This window comes from Papilio machaon, chromosome 20 (genome assembly GCF_912999745.1).
Source record: "Papilio machaon chromosome 20, ilPapMach1.1, whole genome shotgun sequence".
NCBI lineage: Eukaryota > Metazoa > Arthropoda > Insecta > Lepidoptera > Papilionidae > Papilio > Papilio machaon.
This window is the reverse complement of record NC_060005.1, coordinates 5,030,305-5,049,149: the sequence shown is the minus strand read 5'-3', so window position 1 is coordinate 5,049,149 and position 18,845 is coordinate 5,030,305. Positions and strand designations below refer to the sequence as shown.

The window sequence follows — 18,845 nt, the reverse complement described above, 5'->3', positions numbered from 1 at the left end:
GCAGACCATTGCCCAGTTAGGTGTAGTGGGGGAAAACTCTGCGCACTTCAAAGTCTGTCGTCAAAAATATTGAAATGCCGTACAAGTGCATAGACTGCATAAGCGAGAAATATCTATGCGAGTCATTGTCCGTTCCTTATGGACGACTTTCATAAGCAAGAAACTCGTGTTAGAGAGAAACATCTTGAAGCGAGAAACTCGTGTTAGAAACCTCTTGAAGCGAGAACAATATCGTAATCTCTTGGACTCTCACTTATCCTAGTTCGACTTTATATAAATTTGTTTTAAACATTCCAAAATGGCAACATTAATATGTTTCCACTGAATATCGTTGTCTCTGTTTTTCCTGAGATATTTTGATGTCAGTGTTTCAACAATTATAACACACGGTTAATATCTTCAATAAAACTGTACCTTATTCGATCTTGGCGCGTATTTGAATAATTCTGTAAGTAGTGTGTGTTCTATTGCTTCATATATTTAGGCTATTTACTTAATTTTATATTTGTTAGTTATGTATTCTTGTCCTTGCCTTGTATAACGATTAGATGCACAAGACTTCAAAGTTGCGTTCGTAAACTTGTATAAAATAGTGTAAGATATAAAGAAAAATTATCAATTCACTAGTCACTGGACTCTTTTAATTATATCAGTGGTTCTCAACCTTTTTTTATATTTTGTTTACAAATTTATTTATTAAAATCAACGATTTTGCTAGTTTAAAGCAAATAATCATCATCTCGAATTATGTAATCGATTTAGAGTGTTGTTTGCACTGCCGAATTAATTGGAAGGCAAAAATGTTTTAAGGAATTTCGCTAATGGAACTGACTTCACTATAAAAAGGTTGAGAACCACTGGAGTAAAGGAACAATAAACCTTGCTATAAAAAATATACTACATATATTACGTAAACCTCGTAACAGGCGAGCACTAAACTATCGCATATTCATATATATATCTGGGCCTAGTATAATGTAAATTATTATCAGACCGTCCTTACCCAGATAAATGGTAAGTGAAGGGAATTAGATATATCTAATGTGTTTAACTGTTTTGTAACGATTAAGTCATGTTATACTTATGATTAATATTAAATATAGTTTCCGAAACTTATTTTGTTTTATTTTTTTTCCAACTGGTTTATTCAAGGTCAAAGAACTTTTAATTAAAAGGTCAAGGTGATTTAAGTTTTTTATTGAAAAGTACTTATGTTACATGAAACTTAAATCTATGCTCTTAATTAAAAACATTTGTGTACATTTGTATATGTACTAAATTTGATAAGAATAAACATAATGGTAGCACGTTTTTGAAACAAATTCATTTAATGAAAATAAATGGCAATTTCCATAAATCATTACAATTTAATTATTTGGCCAGTAAAATTTACGATTTTTAATCTGCATTGATTTGAAAAGAAGTTATCTGCATTTGGTCAAATTAGTAAGTCACCGGAGACATCATTTAAAACTTTAGAGATGGAAGTTGGAGCTAAAGTCAAACTTTGAAATCTGACTATTCCCCAAACAACGTCAAAAAATGTCAAAAGATCTTATTTGTACTATAGCTGTTATTATTGTCATGTTCTATGTTTATGTAGGTTTTATATTATATTCTGAAAGAACCAACCGCGATAGCAACACCTCACATAGAGTAGGTGAAATGCTACCATCTGTAAAATATATGGATAAATGCAGATGTCGACCAATTGAACAAAAAGAGTTATATGTTTTTAAGTAACAATTCGCTGGAACAGATGTTGCTTTGTGAGTCCTATGTTTGTGGAGCGTTGGCATGCGCATGCGCACCGAGACGTGCGGGATCCTGACTGGGGTAGTGCAGGCCTGGAGGCGGTGCCCAGCCCCAGCCTGGCCCTGCGTAGTGCTGCAGGTTGAAGAAGTCGTTGGGTCGGTTCGGGGGTGGAGGCATCTGGGAAAAATTACATTATTTATTAGTTCCCAGACAGCTGGATCAAATGAGTCGAAAAATAAATAATTAGACCATACGTTCTGTAATCTCTTAAGACATATAAAATATTGACATCAAGTGAAGTTATAAAAATTAATCAATATAAAAAAACTTGTCCACTTATCAAATCATAACCGGGTCACTGTTAGGTGCTTTATGATGACTATGGGGTGGATATTGACATACCTGTGGTGGGAAGGGATGCAGGAAGGCAGGCGGTGGTGGAGGCAATGCTCCCGGCAGCCCCGGCACAGGCTCCAACGCTGGCATATCACTCTTCTCATTCACACCTTGACGACCTACAATACAACAATGCCAATATTTGTTGATAAGCTGTCGAACGCGACGCCATTCACGCAGAGTTAAAAAAACAAAAATAGTAGCCTATTTCTTCCAGACATTACATTTCAGATCTATGCCAAATTTCAGCGAGATCTGTTCACCAATTCTGGACGTATGTTGCAACAAACTTTCGCATTTATAATATTGGTGAGATTTAAGGGACAATTGAACCTGAATAAGCGAGAGATTACAATATTTTACTCGCTTTTAGAGATTTTCTCTAACTCAAGTTTATAACTCATGGAGGTCGTCCATCGGAACCAATGACTCACTTATTTTGGTTTCTTATTTCCTGAGTGTTATAAAGGTAGTCAGTTGGACTTATTGATTCTTTTTAATTAATCAATCTAGCCACGGAATAATAATGAATCAAAACAATTCAACAGTTGGCTGTTGTGTTGTTTTGACTGTTGGCTTTTGTGGTTAACAACTATTTCTATTTTGCTAATGTTCAATATTTTGTCTTGAATTAAAGTTTACTTTACCTTGAGACTTGCCCCACTTGATAGTCAATCTTTTTCCACCAATAACCAGTCTATTGAATGTCTTCTCAGCAGCATGTTCAGCTGCACTCCTAGTTGTGTACTGTACAAATGCACACTGAGCTCTCGGAACTAGGGTTAAACATCTGAAACATTATAACATTAGTTAATTGCTATAAGAACAAGGAAAAAGTGCATAGCGAAAAAAATGCTTGTTTATTTCTAGATTTTTGAGAAGTCTACAACTTAATTTCGTAAAAATAAGTTACGTTATTACAGAGAAGTGTTAATGGGTGTTATAAAAAGGGCTTAAATGTAAATACACAGAACTCTACTACAGTCACTCAAATTATTGGCATTCATTACATTTTGACAAAACAAAGACTACAGTATGATGTGTCACAGCAAAAAACCACAATTGAAAACACACCTTATCTCTCCGTATTGATAGAAATGTCCTCTAAGTTCATCTTCAGTGACATTATCAGGTAAGTTTCCAATGTACAAAGTGGTGACAGTTCTGTCCTCAGGTGGCGGCAGTGCTGGCATTGCGGCCGCACGTCGCATCAGCTTCTCAGCTACAGGGTCATTGACACCATAGTATCTAAAAATCAAACATCTTTTATTAGTAAACATGTTTCATAAACTAAATAGTAACAGTCATAGTATCCTCTTTGTAGCAAGGGTTGATTTCAAAGCAACTGCACAAACAAATATAACATGTTAATACTCTTTAAAAAAACAGTAATATTGTCAGTGGTTAACTTCTAAACTATTGTATAATTAATTTCCATACAGACACTAATCAGTTTCCTAATAAACAAATAGGCTATTCCTTTATTTTCATTAATGTTGTTTACATACCTGTCCTTAATATTTTGATCAGCCAGCGGGTCATCTGGATCTGTTGGTTTCTCATGTCGGTAAGGACATTCCTCACCTCTCCTACATTCTCCTTTCACCCAGAATGAGCACACATGCGGTCTATTCCTCTTGTAATATGGTGCAGTTCTTGCTAGTCTCAACAATAAGTCTGAAGCACCCTTAGACTTCAATGCTGAGTTACTAGGCTGAGTCGGATCAAATTTAGACATCTGACTGTCTAGATTTTGAATATAGTACTCTTTGTTCACTTCATTACGAGGTAGGTCATCTTGGATCTTAAGAGCAGCATCCCTTACTTGGATAGGCAAACCATATTCTAAATCTAAAAGACATGTTTGACAAACGTTTTTCAATTTGGAGCATGTTTGACAAATTTCAGTCTTCTTGAAACGCATTCTCGAACCGGGACACCAACGGAAAACGGTAAAAGGGCGGCAACATATTTTACACTCTTTTCCATACTTTTCTTTGGTCTGAAATGGAATTTATAGTACACATGTTGAAACAAACAATACTGAATGAATAATTCAAATGACGTAAAAGTAATCTTACCATACGAATATAGGGGTTATCTCCAAGGCAAGTCTGACACAAAATTGGAAAGTCCTGTAACATACAAAAGTAAGTAAGACAGATAGAAAAGTTATATAATAAAAAAAATAAGATGAATTATAATAACTTACAGAATCTTCCCAATTTTGTCGATTGTAAGTGTTTGTAGATTTGGACATAGCCATTTTGAAGGCACAAAAAAACTATTTTGCAACACGTATTAAAATTTTTAGCAAATGCTATCTTGCTAGCATGTTTTACATAAACTAAATAAAGAAGATTAATTGAAATATTGAAATATGTAAATAAAATATCAACTGACAATCCAAGAAATGATGGCGGATGACGGATGAATAAAACGGAAACAATGTTTGGCTGTTGCGTAGTGCGTATTGCGTTGTGGTTTCATAGAGTAGGTATGTCTTGTGCAAATTAAAATTTGAAACCCAAATCACGTAAAAGTAATACGTATTGTTAATATTATTTTAAGCAAGTTGTGTTATTGAAAAAATACACCATATTACTGTTGAATCAAGATATACATAGAAGGTATTTTCTAGAACTTGTGTCGCGTCTATTTGCGAACCTCGATATCCACGTACTCTATTTTATGCAGTTTAACCATTTGACAATTTTGACATTTTACTACTTTACTTTTAATTGTCAATTGAAATCATAATTTTTTAAGTGTATGAAAAAAGCAGTTCGTAATAGTAATATAAATAATACACGCTTTTATATGTTATAATTGTTAAGTTAAAAATAATAATTTAGGTTTTTGTTATAAGTAATGTCGATAACAACATTGGTATGTTTGTATATTTCAAGCTTGTGCCCCGGTGTTACTTGACTTCTTGAACTCATTATAATTTCATTTTAGTATTACTTACAATTGAAAAAAGAAAATGCTCATGAAGATTCAATCTGGTGTTGCGCGTGGAGTCGCATAAAAAATGAAAAAATAAAAGAAACTGAAGAAAACGCTGAACCAAATGAACATTCACAGTTAGTACATAACCTTATATTTTGTTAACATTTTAAAATTTTACGACTTACTTTTATAAAACCTAAATAGATATTTATCATAAAATTTTACTAAATTATTTGCCAAATTTATCATTTCTATATTTTTAACAAGTAAAACCTTTGGTTATTTTTAAAATTTCAGAGAGGATGGAACTGAAGTGACCTATGATGACTACATTATCACTGGAGGCCTTGATGATTTAATCAAAGTGTGGAAGTTAGAGGATGGAAAGCTTGAATTGAAACACCAACTTGAGGGTCATTCACTTGGTGTGATATCAGTGGCCGTAAGCCCTGATGGTAAAAGTGAGTTAATTAAATTAATTAAATTTGTTACCATTTAAGATGAATCTAATTGTATCCCAGAAGTTCTCCATTTTACAACGTTTAAAGTTTTGTTTTAAACAGTGTTGTTATTAAATACTAGCTTTTACTCACAACTCCGTCTGCATGGAATAAAAAATAGAAAACGGAGTAAAAATTATCCTATGTCCGTTTCTTGGTTCTAAGCTACCTGCCCAGCAATTTTCAGTCAAATCGATTCAGCCGTTCTTGAGTTATAAATAGTGTAACTAACACGACTTTCTTTTATATATATAGATGAAGAATACCTTTGCATATACTATGTTTAGTATAAATATTCTTTGATAAGGAAATATAATGAAAAGTCTAATTTTATGTAAACTTAGAATAAATATATAAATAAAATTTTCCACCATTTTTTAAATAATTTTGTGAAACATCTTATTGTGAATTTCTCAAAATTCTAGTCACTACTAAACTTGTATTAATTTTGAATTAAAAGATTATGAAAGATAATTAATTTAATATTTAATTCTCCAGCTCTAGCTAGCAGTTCTCAGGACTCATCTTTAATATTATGGGATATTGTTAATGGTGAAAAATTAAAAACATTAGAAACCGGACCTGCAGATATATGGACTTTAGACTTCTCCCCCGATGGAAAAAATGTTATTTCTGGTACAAATTCAGGAAAAATTTTAATATTGAATATTGAAAATGGTAATCAAGAACAAGTTTTAGATACGAGAGGAAGATTCACACTTAGTTTGGCTTATGTAAGTAAACTAATGCTTTCAAATAAGTTTACCTTTGTTCAAGTCAATTAAAATTTACCCATAAAAAAACTAATTTTCAACTTGAAACAAATCTATTTTAACTTTATTGTTATATTTGTCATCTATATGTATAAAAGAAAGTCGTGTTAGTTACACTATTTATAACTCAAGATCGGTCGAACTGATTTAGCTGAAAATTGATGGGGAGGTAGCTTAGAACTAGGAGACGGACATAGGAACTTTTTTATCTTGTGTGCATTTTTTTTTATTCCGCGCGGACGGAGTCGCGGATAAAAGCTAGTTATATAATATAAACAATATTGTCAACAGAGTCCAGATGGTAAATACATTGCAAGTGGAGCATTGGATGGTATCATAAATATATTTGATGTGGCTCAAAGTAAACTTGCGCACACCCTTGAAGGCCATGCAATGTCTATCCGCAGCTTATGCTTCTCTCCCGACTCACAATTACTACTGACAGCTTCCGATGATGGGCAGATGAAGATTTATGATGTGTAGGTGACATATTCCTATTAACGGTGGATTTTCATTATCAAAATGTTCTTTTATATTTAATTTGTTTACTTATTTCAGTGTTCATGCTAATTTAGCGGCAACTTTATCAGGTCATGCCTCATGGGTATTATCTGTGGACTTTTCTCGAGATGGTAAACGGTTTGTCTCTGGTAGCTCAGACAGAACTGTCAGAGTTTGGGATTTAGAAACTATGCAGTGCCAAAATGTTTTCAAGGAGCATACTGATCAGGTAAGAAAGTATTAAAAATATCAACTTTTATATTGTTTTTTGGAACCCAGGCATAATATTTTAAATTTACAAAGATTCTGGGTTAATTTATTTTTATTGTTCTGTGTTACCATTACTGTAACAATTAAATCTATTAGCAAGCTTAATATTTTCGTCTGTTTCAGGTTTGGGGAGTAAAGTTTAATGCAGACAGCAATAAAATAGTTTCTGTATCAGAAGATAAAAGTATAAATATTTATGACTGTCCTTTATAGTAATGTTAATAAAAATGTACGCAATTTCTTTTGTTTTTTTTTTTTAGTTATGTATCCTACTCTTAACAAGTCTTTATTATTTTTGTTAGTGAGAAGATGGAAATTGCGATCAATCAGTTACAGATTGTTTTTCGACAGTTTTCGATAATTACGATTGTTTTGGGCACTTCGCTAATTAAACAAAACATATTTTTAATTTTATACTTTGTATAAAAAAATCTATATGTAGTCAGCAGTAAGGTTAAAAAACGTATAGATTCATAAACGTTTAAAAACGTAAAACATGGAATATGTATTCTATGAACTGAAGTCATAAATGACACTGACAGTTCAAGAGGTTAATTAATTTTGTTACAGTAAAATATAAAAGACAATATTTAGAATATAATTCCTGTGAAACCTTCCTATATAAATATAATCCTTATAACAAAGTTATTTCTAAAATGCCAGCTGCAGCGGTCGTGAGTAGTATATTAAATAATCAAGCTTGAAAATTGAATAAAAGTTCGATAATTAATTTCTAAAATTTGAATTGTTTCAGTATTCTTTACTTATAAAAAGAGAAAATGCTCACGAAGATTCAATTTACACCTGTGCGTGGACTCAAACAAATATTTCTGCTGAGGCAAAGTACGTTTTCATTGAACATATTCCTAATAAAAATAAACGACTCGAAGTAACGTCTGTTTGTTATTTTTAATCAATAATGATATAGTTACCACGATAAACAATAGTACCTTAGAGTTTGGACCAAAAACATATCTCCAAAAATCAGAAAATAGATTATCTACTGGCTTAATTAAAAATTCAGCAGTAGTACTTTTTCTTTTCAAGTAGTTTTTGTATTGGAACCTCACGTTACGAAGTTTTATTCAATTCACAGGGAGCAAATTAAACATTTTCTAGTGACAGGAGGTCTAGATGGCTTAATAAAAGTATGGCATATAGAAAACAACAAGCTAGAGTTATTCCATACACTTCAAGGGCACTGTATGGCTGTTGTTTCAATTGCTATCAGCTCTGATGGACACAGTAGGTATAAAATATTTACTACATAAATATTTGACATATTGTAAGGGCCTTTCTCTCTGAAACCCATTGGTGGCCATCATCAAGAACCTCTGCATGAGGAAAGACACCATCATGCCTTCACATTTAGAGCCTTTTAGGCTTATAAAAGGCAATTAAACATTGTATTAATAGAGATCTTTTACCCATCTGCTAGAGAACACAGAGACATAGTCGGACACATAGATAGTCAAATTCAATTAGTGATATTGCTTGTAGATTTTTCTAAATATATGAAGGTATAAAGAAATAAATAAGCTACATATTGATACTGATTCATATTTAGTTTATTGGTTTCCATTTATTGATATATTACTTTGTTAGGAGTCAGACTTATTTATTTTGTCTTAGAACACTTTCTATCTTATGCTATCTTATATCATGTATTCATACTTTGTTGATTATATATAGGACTATTTTAATAAAATATCATCTTTTAACATTTAAATAAATTTTCAGCTATAGCCTCAGCATCATTAGACTCAACTATGATGATATGGGATTTGATGTCAGGTAACAAAGTCCATGAAATACAAAGTGAAGCTACAGATGTATGGAAGGTTGCATTTTCACCGAACAATACACATGTTGTCTCTGGAAGTCATACAGGGAAAGTCATCATATATAATATTGTGAAAGGCATAGTTCATAAGACTTTAGATACAAGAGGCAAGTTTACTATTTGTGTTGCATGGGTAAGTAAAATTTTAAATCTTGCTAATATTATAAATGCGAATGTTTAGATGGATTGAAACAGATCTCGCTGATTTTGGTACAGATGTAGAACATAGTCTGGAAGAACACATAGGCTTCTAATTAAGTTTTTTTATTATGTGCGGACAACAGCTAGTATATATCTATACAACTTTGAAGTGCATCTAAATTAAAAAGTAAATTTTAAATAAATATTAACAGAACTAATTCTAGCCACACTCTGATTAGGCCAAATAAATGTATCAGTTTCTTTGTAGAGTGCAGATGACAAGTACATAAGTAGTGGTGCAGTGGACGGTACAGTTTGTATATTTGACGTACAACAGGGAAAGTTAATACACACAATTGAGGCGCACACTAAAACTGTCAGAAGTGTGCAGTTTTCAACGAATTCAAATCTTCTTGTAACAGCATCAGATGATGGTTATGTTAAAGTTTATGATTCGTGAGTATTATTTCATATTTACATGTATCTTATATGGGTGTTAATAGTAATCTGAGTTGAATCGAAATTATTAAAAAAAAAAAATGGGACCCATTTGCAAGCACTTCCTTTCGATTAAAATAATTTTTATCAAAATCGGACCACCAGGGGCGGAGATTCGCAGTAACACACATAAAAAAATAAAAATAAAAATCCGTCGAATTGATAACCTCCTTCTTTTTGAAGTCGGCTAAAAAACAGCAACGGCTGAAAAAACAGCCACGCCTACAGATTAAAAAATAATAATAGATTTAATTTTTTTTTCTGTAATATACAAAATCTATAAAGAACTGGTGACATTAAAATGGTAACAAAGTTCATCTCTCTTCTTTCTTGTTGATTTCAATGAAAAAAAAAAGATTGTCTAAGTCAGCGGTTTTCAAACTATTTTGGCTATGGTAGGATTTTGTGAATGTTTGATTATTCTAAGGCCTAGAATAATCAAATGTTGATTTATTGGTCTATTCTCGAGTTGCTTGTTCCTCGAACTTTATAGTACCGCTTTAGTATTTTATTGTTCGGCGAAAAACAATTTAAGTAACACTTAGAGTAAGTCATGGAAGTTGTTCTCATCTGTATACATTAAGGGGGGGGGGCGTCTTACTATTTAGTTCCATTCCTTATATGCTTTTATTAGCTATTCCTTGTTTTAGTGCCAGTGCAAACCTCGTTAAGAATGTAAATCTCAAGTCGTGGGTGTTGAATGCGTGTTTCTCAAAAGATGGCACTCGTATAGCGGCTGCGACAGCGGACGGCTCTGTTTATGTCATACTGCTTACTGATTGCAAGATATTAAAACAATTCAAGGAACATTCTAGTACGGTATGTGAATTATTTGATAGAAAAATTAATCCTAACCTTTCTATAATCTTTGTATCTCTATATTTTAGCTTCGTTTAAATTTTAGGTAATAAAACTGTTTTTGTGGATTGTGGACTTTGTGAGTTGTCTAGAGTTTTGACTAATCTTGCTAATATTATAAATGCTAATTGTTAATGTTTAGATGTATGGATGGATGGATGTTTGTTTTAAGGTATCCATCCAGAACGAAAGTGACAAGAGTATGGTTTTTTACCTGTGTGTGTACTCATATATTGTTTTAATATAATTTTACTGGATTAAACATATCTTATTGAAATTTAGCACAGCTATAGAACATAGTCTCTAATAAAACATGAGATTTTTCACTGACGAAATCACGGGCAAGATGTTTCAGGGAAAAAAATGTAAAGTGACGTCTCTTGTGATCTTTGTTAAATAGAATAATTGAATAAATGTTTATAGAATGAAAACTGTTTTAAGTTAAAGACGCTCAAGGATTTCTGAGACCAAAAGCCCCATTCACACATATTTTTGTTTCTTCTTGTGTACGATATGTTTTTTATAACGATTTTGGTCGTAGAAATTCACGGTGAATGCCTTCTAGGGTGAGATAATTTTTTATTGTATTTGTATTTCAGGTGTGGGATGTGAAGTTTAAACCAACGAGTGACCATTTGGTGTCAGTTTCCAAGGACAAATGCATTAATGTTTATGAATGCCCAATACCTACAAAAGATACTAAAAAGTGATACGTTTTAAAGTTGTGTTGAAATAAAACATGCTGTAATAATGAAGTTTCTTTTTTCCCTTTGCATTTTTATGTTTAACTAGCTTTTACCCGCGACTTCGTCCGCGCGGAATAAAAAAATGTACACAAGAGAAAAAAGTTCCTATGTCCGTCTCCTAGTTCTAAACTACCTCAATTTTCAGCTAAATCAGTTCGACCGATCTTGAGTTATAAATAGTGTAACTAACACGACTTTCTTTTATAGGTATATATAGATTTAACGCATCAACGTAAGTTAATAGGTGAGAATAAAATATAACGAATTTCGAATTAGGGAAAGCTGAAATTGAGCGGTTGTTATTCCGCGAGATACAATAATATCTGGATTTAGGAATAACTTAAAAGATTATACTTAAACGATAACTTAACACTTATATTTAAACTAGCTATCGACCGCGACTCCGTCCGCGTGGAATTGAAAAAAAACTTAACTAGTCTATGTGTTCTTCTAGACTATGCTCTATATTTATGCTAAGTTTCATCAAGATCTGTTGAGTCGTTCCGTAGATACCTTCGAACAAACATCCATCATCTAAACATTCGCATTTATAATATTAGTAAGATTATAACCTAAATTAACATCAAACTAATGAAAATGGAGATGTATGTTATTATAAAATAAACTTTCTAACACATTTTAAATATCAATACCGTACCTGAAGGTATAAGTTGGGCACCCTACGCTAAGCCGATATCACCCACAGGGTGGTTGATTAATTTTCGCCACTAAGAGGATTGGGGCGCGGCCATCTTATGAATCTTTACTTATAATAGGAAATACAGATTTTATGTTGGGTAAGTTTATGAAATACACAATTCTTTACCATTAGTTTACCGTAGTTTATCTAGTTTGAATGTAACTGCATCAATATAAATTCTAGGTTATGTTTAACGAAAAAAGATTTGTTCGATAAAACACAATATAATAGTCATTTAAGGTTACTTTCAATGTAAAAAAAAAAAACAGAAAAGCCACGCTTTATTTTTTTTCTAAGATCTTTAATACTTCAATAACACATCGTGTAGTTACAAATAAATAATACATAATCTTAAATACGGTAATATATTACTCATTAATGAAAGCGAAACTTCGATGACTGTGACCTTTTCGTGCTGCAAAAGAATCTGGTTTCATATTTAATATATAATCGTGAGAGTTGAATGTCGATCGAACCCGAATTACCTAAAATGGCATTGATAATGTTCCCAAAAATTGTAACGTAATAAATAATTATATAAAAATATGTTCATTACTTTTAATCCTGAAGTTAAATGATGATTGGTAATTTTAAATGCTCTGGTGATGAGGTTTGTCAGACTTGCATAAATAACTAACGAAACAGCTGTACAAAAAAAATTTAAAGTCCAAATTCAAAATTGTAGACACACTAGAACAATATTGTTTTTTTTTTAGGCTATAAATTGTACATAACCCTTAAAATCCGGTATACTTTAACAATTTTTTTTTTATTATTACAAGGTGGCAAACGAGCAAGCGGCCACATGAATTCTCCGAAATGGCGAAGCCACCGCTGCCCATAGACATTCGCAATTGCAGATGCGTTGCCTACCTTCAATCGACGATTAATTTAATTTAGTAATTAAACAATTAAAGTATTCATTACATCATCGGACACCAGTTGAATTTTTGGAAAATCAATTTTTGAGAAAAACGTTTTTCATCAAACACATTACTAATTGTTTTTCGCGATTGCAAATAAAATTAATGTCATAAGCTACTGTATGCTAAGATAAATCTATATATATAAAAGAAAGTCGTGTTAGTTACACTATTTATAACTCAAGAACGGCTGAATCGATTTGACGGAAAATTGGTGGGCAGGTAGCTTAGAACCAGGAAACGGACATGGATAATTTTTACCCCGTTTTCTATTTTTTATTCCGCGCGGACGGAGTCACGGGTAAAAGCTAGTTCACAATATTATTGCAGCAGAACTATATAGTCTATAATTTTAATGAGTCCTTTATCCTATCTTAAGACTTCGAAGAAGAAAGTTGTAAAAGCGCGCTACGTAATTCCAGCTTTTACAAGACGTTCACTTTGAATCAGTCTATTTGAATTTATGTCAAGTTTTACTTGCGAGTTTAAATAATATAAACTTTGAAATTAAACTAAAAAAAAAGAACTCATTATTGTAATTAATAATAAAAAAAGGACGGACCATGAGTATGTAGATGTCATTTAATCTAAAAAAAAAATTAAATTTGAAATGTTTTGTCTTACTTTGTATATATATACGTGTATATATATATAATATATATATATATATACTTTGTATAATATTGTATATAATATTGCATATACGATAAACAGGTATCATTCATAAGGCTGTTTAAAAATTTGCGAGCAACCTTCACCTCGCGAGCCTTTGTACCTGCTACAAATATTTCACGACCCAAAGCCCCAGGCGATAGCAAGCACACGCACTTGCAGTATAAAAAGTGTCGCACACCGATAATTACTATAGTTCAACTTCGACAATCAACCACATACAACCAACAATGGCAGCCAAGGTAAAGCATTTATAAAATAAAATAAATAAAATCACTAAAATGAAATTCATGAAAATAGTAGTACAAAATAACTTATTAATTGAAAAAAATACAAACAGAAAAATAGCACCTAAAAATTGTTACTTTATAATTTCAGTTCTTCGCTATTCTGTCCCTTGCGGTGGCTGCGTCAGCACTCCCCGTGGTGCCGGTGGGCAAAGCGGTGTACGCGGAGGTGGAGCAGCCCGCGCACTACGAGTTCCAGTACAACGTGCAGGACACACACAGCGGCGACGTGAAGCAGCAGCACGAGGCGCGTGAAGGTGACGCCCTGCAGGGCTCCTACTCTCTGCTGCAGCCCGACGGCCTCACGCGCATCGTCCACTACTCCGCAGACGCTGTGCACGGTTTCAATGCCCAAGTGAGCTACGAGGGACACGCCACGCCCGCCCCGGCAAACCTTGCCTACGCACCTGTCGCTAAAGTCGCCTACGCCGCACCCGTCGCAAAGGTTGCCTACGCCGCTCCCGTCGCCAAGCTCGCCTACTCCCCTGTCGCCAGCTACGCCGCGCCCGTACACAAGGTCTCCTACGCCGCCCCCCTTACACAAGTCTCTTTCTCTTCCCCTGCCATCTCCTACCACCACTAGATAGTTACTTGTTACCATTGAATTGTTGAAGTTGTTCTATTTATTGACATGATTTATCTAATAAAATATTTATTGATATTTGAAAACACCTCTGTTATTTTTATCCCTAATTGAAAGATATCACTAGAGCTTGATATATATCATTTATGAATATAGTACATTAGAGAGTTCGTATTATAACTTATCGTCAAAAAATAATTTGTCTAAAATCAGTGCAAATAGTGGAATTCCTAGCTTGTATAATTTATAACAAATGACGAACAATGTCGACGGAAGAGGCTCTAGAATCTATGTTTAAGGAACACATGAACATTTCAAATCGTATGTACGTAAAGTATTAGGTCCATTGATGGAATTGGAACATAAGAATAATAAAAAATCCGAGGTAAACCAACACCAAGATATACATTTTACAGATATACATTTGTCTATGATCATAGTTCCAGATGATCAGATAACATGGCTTTATATAAATGTAAATAATTTTGCAAAATATTTACGTATAGCAGTAGTCAATTGGTATCGGCTTAATTTGCGGGGAATTATGCTGCGGGCCCGCCGGGAAATCAACTTTACATTCAATTTGCCGCCACTGCACTGATAAAAAGCAATCTCTTTCAATTTTTACCTGCGGAGAAAATAAACGACTCGCTTAGTTGAAACGTTTCGCAAATAAACGCGAGTTTCATCTTTGTTCGAAGGGAATATCTCAAACATTAAAATTGGCGCATCTTTGGATTTTAAATATACATTGAAATATACACATACAAAAAAATGACCCATATTAGATTTGATAACTATTTTAGTTTTATACAATAACAGATTATGTACACATATACTCGTATAAGGGCTTTTGTAAAACCGCGAACGCCATAAAGCAATAACTTGTTTTTAAACTTCACTATCAGCTCGCTATACGTCCCCATCGAGAGTCTCAGAGGCTACCCTAAGATAGGGATGACTAGGCCATAGTCAACCACACTGGCACAGTGCGAGTTGGTTGACTTCTTACATATCCTTCGCTGTAAGAACGTCGGAAAAATTTACATATGTAAATCGAAAAACACATTGGTACATGACGGAATTCGAACGCAGGACTTGCAGACTGCAAGTCAAGTGCTTAAGCCCTGAGCCACCGACGCTCTTAACGTTTACGCTCGATTTTTTAACGTTATTTAAAATAATATGCAAATTTTTTGATCATAACCTGAGGGTTTACGAATATTTTCGAGAAAGTGTTCGTAGCGTCTATCGGGCGTAAAGTACAACAACAAAACTCAAACAAATTTTCGTGCTATGTCTCCTATTGTTTGATGACATATTATCACGGTAACCGTGGGTTACTACCGAAACACAATATTGCCATCTTTTTCATTCTTATAAAAAAAACTGAGACGACAATAAGTTGTACGGATGTTTCTGCTGTAGAAACCTGCAGTCGTTTGACTTTGTCGTGTCTTTAAAGAACATAGTTTAGGTTATGTTGCAAGCGAATTAGCTTAGGATAATAGTTGTTCAGCATACAGTAGTATAATAAATGGTATTGTACAACCGCGGCTCACATGCTGCTGCTGCGGCCAGTCGGAGGTATCGTTGTCGTAATCACGGCGCTGCCACTAGCTCGATTCAATGAGATGAAATCACTATGCGGCCTATGAATAATTCATGTGCGGTTCGCAACCAACCCCCTCCCCTCCTCTCCCGCGCCGCTTTGCTCCTTCATTGCCCCCGCTGGACATCGATATAAAGACCAAAATCGGATGACGAAATTGTGTTATAGATATTTCTGTATGTTCATGGTCAGGTATGACATCGTAGCATGTAGAGGATAAAGATGTCTCTTCGTAGTAATCTGAATGCATAAATGCATAAAACGAGCAAGTGATAATATACTTACTTACTCTAAGCAACAAAAAGTATAAAAATAACAAAGGTTTTGTATTCTTAAATTATATTTGTTAAATCATATCAATAAATAGAACAACTTCAACAATTCAATGGTAACAAATAACTATCTAGTGGTGGTAGGAGATGGCAGGGGAGGAGAAGGAGACCTGTGAGAGGGGTGCGGTGTAGGCGACCTTGGCTACGGGTGCGGCGTAGCTGGCGACCGGGGAGTAGGCGAGCTTGGTGACGGGAGCGGCGTAGCTGGCGACCGGGGAGTAGGCTAGCTTGGCGACGGGCGCGGAGTAAGCCAGCTTGGCGACGGGAGCGGCGTAGGCGACCTTTGCGACAGGGGCGTAGGCGAGCTGGGCATGGGCCGGTGTGGGGTGGCCCTCGTAGCGCACGATGGCGTTGAAACCGTGCACAGCGTCGGCGCTGTAGTCTACGGTGCGCGTCAGGCCGTCGGGCTGCAGCAGAGAGTAGGAGCCCTGGAGGGCGTCACCGGCACGCGCTTCGTGCTGCTGCTTTACGTCGCCGCTATGTGTGTCCTGCACGTTGTACTGGAACTCGTAGTGCGCGGGCTGCTCCACCTCCGCGTACACTGCTTCGCCCACCGGCACCACGGGGAGTGCTGACGCAGCCACCGCAAGGGACAGAATAGCGAAGAACTGAAATTTTAAAATCATATATTTAGTTTCGGTATACTCCCGATCTCAGATATAGGTGCAGACCAAAAATAAGGTGGAAAGATGTAGTGGTAAAAGACGTGGATGTCTGTCAAGTTCAAACGAAGCTGTCGAGGATAGAGCGATTTGGATGAGAACAATTATGAAAGCTAACCATCTGAGAGCCTTACTAACATTCTACTAGTATAAAAATGTTATTTCAATGCGTTATTTTTTTTTTTTCAAATTGCAAATGGGAACATTTCTAAATGTCGCGCAATCTTACACTATTGTTTATTTACAATAATTTGATTTATTTTACAATTAAATATTCTTGTAGATTTAAATTATTTGATATTGTTTTGTTTTTACCTTGGCTGCCATTGTTGGTTGTTGTTTGTCGAACTATTGAAGTTGAACTGTAACAATTAAGGAGCTGCGACACTTTTTATAGTGCACTTGTCGAATATTGAGCCTTTAATATACCCGCGGGCGTTCATCATGAAAAAACAAGTGCAGTGGTCAACGAGTTAAAGGTCACATAGCTTTACAAATTATTTTTGGCATAGGACGACGTATATATGTATGCCGTATATTACGACTTATGCAATAAAATAAGTAAGAGATCGAATTCCGGTTACACGCGTAGATATTTTTGTAAACTTTCTTTTGGAGTTTCTAATGGATTCGACTTTTGCTAAGACAGCTTTTACTGGTTGTAAGTTAACTTGCAAACAAACTTAAACACAAGTATGATTCCGATTGAAAAATTGTCGACGTATAATGGTAAAAGTTGAACAGTGGTAGACGCCAGCAACAACATCTGTTGCACAAATTGCCGGCAAGACATGTCGCGAACGGACGCGAATTAGTTCGGTAAAAAACTAAGTATTTGAACTAGCAACATTGTTCTCCTGTCAACTTCAGAATATTTTCATTATTGGAGGGTAATGTGTTACTCACTTTGGCTGAATGCTATAAAAAGGCAGACAGAGATTGAGATTCAGTTTTGATTCAGAGTTACAGTTGGTAAGAGATGATTCAGAGAACCAGTTGGTAAGCGATTAAACAATTACCATTAATATCAGACGTACAGTTTATATGCGATGTTACTGTGTCGTGTATGTATCACTGCGGTGAGTTGTTTGTTCATATTAATCAGAGTTATTCAGACCGTGTGGACAGGGATGGCTGTAAGGGGTGGTGGAGGCCATTGGGGGGTTGTAAAACCCTTGCTCTAAGATGTTTATTTTAGATAGACATGTGCGGGGTTTAAAACCCTTGCTTGAGAATGTTCATCTTACATAGAGATCGACGAGATACGTAGGTATCTCGATTCAGTGATGGATGCATTCCGATTTAGAGTTATCATCGACGAGATACGTAGGTATCTCGATTCAGTGATGGATGCATTCCGATTTAGAGTTATTATCGACGGGATACGTAGGTATCTCGATTAACTGACGGGTGCAGCCCGATTTAGAGTTAGATCGACGAAGTACGTAGGTACTTCGATTCAGATACGTGTGCACATGCGTGTGTAGGTACGTATATTCACAGTAGACAATTCGTGACTACAGCATACAGAGAAATGTAGTTCACGACAAGACAGGTAAAATACGACGAACACACAGAAGACAGACGTCAAGTGAAAGCAATTCCACGTTTCGTCAGATGAGTATGCGTGTCAGAGGCCTAATTTTACTCCTCTTTCCCCTTCTACCCTTTTTTATAAGGAAAGGATAAGAAGGGTAATTCGATTCGATGAACGACGGTTACGTATAGGAAGGGTAAATATACTCCCTTGCCACCTTATAATATAAAAAATGGTTTTAACCTTCGGTATTAATACTAAAGTCATTGACCTAGGTCTAGGACCTCCTAGTCAAAAAAATGAC

General features: G+C 34.8%; 5 protein-coding genes across 5 annotated transcripts; 3 read left to right on the top strand and 2 right to left on the bottom strand.

Moving 5' to 3' along the window:
- Positions 1–1,528: 1,528 nt before the first annotated feature.
- On the bottom strand, positions 1,529–4,575 carry LOC106709191 (pre-mRNA-splicing factor RBM22). The gene is made up of 7 exons (XM_014500905.2): positions 4,364–4,575; positions 4,233–4,286; positions 3,660–4,153; positions 3,226–3,399; positions 2,799–2,941; positions 2,158–2,270; positions 1,529–1,932 (listed from the first exon to the last, which is right to left on the bottom strand). The coding sequence occupies exons 1-7, from the start codon at positions 4,415–4,417 to the stop codon at positions 1,777–1,779; spliced, it is 1,188 nt and encodes a 395-aa protein (XP_014356391.1). The 5' UTR covers positions 4,418–4,575; the 3' UTR covers positions 1,529–1,776.
- A 366-nt stretch (positions 4,576–4,941) lies between these two features.
- On the top strand, positions 4,942–7,377 carry LOC106709201 (WD repeat-containing protein 61-like). Its single transcript, XM_014500921.2, has 7 exons — positions 4,942–5,040; positions 5,113–5,237; positions 5,401–5,564; positions 6,102–6,337; positions 6,668–6,855; positions 6,935–7,106; positions 7,271–7,377. Exons 1-7 carry the CDS (start codon positions 5,023–5,025, stop codon positions 7,358–7,360), a joined length of 993 nt encoding a protein of 330 aa, XP_014356407.2. The 5' UTR covers positions 4,942–5,022; the 3' UTR covers positions 7,361–7,377.
- A 360-nt stretch (positions 7,378–7,737) lies between these two features.
- On the top strand, positions 7,738–11,197 carry LOC106709157 (WD repeat-containing protein 61-like). The gene is made up of 7 exons (XM_045682902.1): positions 7,738–7,821; positions 7,902–7,990; positions 8,244–8,392; positions 8,888–9,123; positions 9,400–9,587; positions 10,280–10,448; positions 11,087–11,197. The coding sequence occupies exons 1-7, from the start codon at positions 7,804–7,806 to the stop codon at positions 11,195–11,197; spliced, it is 960 nt and encodes a 319-aa protein (XP_045538858.1). The 5' UTR covers positions 7,738–7,803.
- A 2,477-nt stretch (positions 11,198–13,674) lies between these two features.
- On the top strand, positions 13,675–14,478 carry LOC106709209 (cuticle protein 7-like). The gene is made up of 2 exons (XM_014500929.2): positions 13,675–13,770; positions 13,907–14,478. The coding sequence occupies exons 1-2, from the start codon at positions 13,759–13,761 to the stop codon at positions 14,396–14,398; spliced, it is 504 nt and encodes a 167-aa protein (XP_014356415.2). The 5' UTR covers positions 13,675–13,758; the 3' UTR covers positions 14,399–14,478.
- Positions 14,479–16,332: 1,854 nt separating this feature from the next.
- On the bottom strand, positions 16,333–17,390 carry LOC106709207 (cuticle protein). The gene is made up of 2 exons (XM_014500926.2): positions 17,320–17,390; positions 16,333–16,950 (listed from the first exon to the last, which is right to left on the bottom strand). Exons 1-2 carry the CDS (start codon positions 17,329–17,331, stop codon positions 16,414–16,416), a joined length of 549 nt encoding a protein of 182 aa, XP_014356412.2. The 5' UTR covers positions 17,332–17,390; the 3' UTR covers positions 16,333–16,413.
- Positions 17,391–18,845: the final 1,455 nt, after the last annotated feature.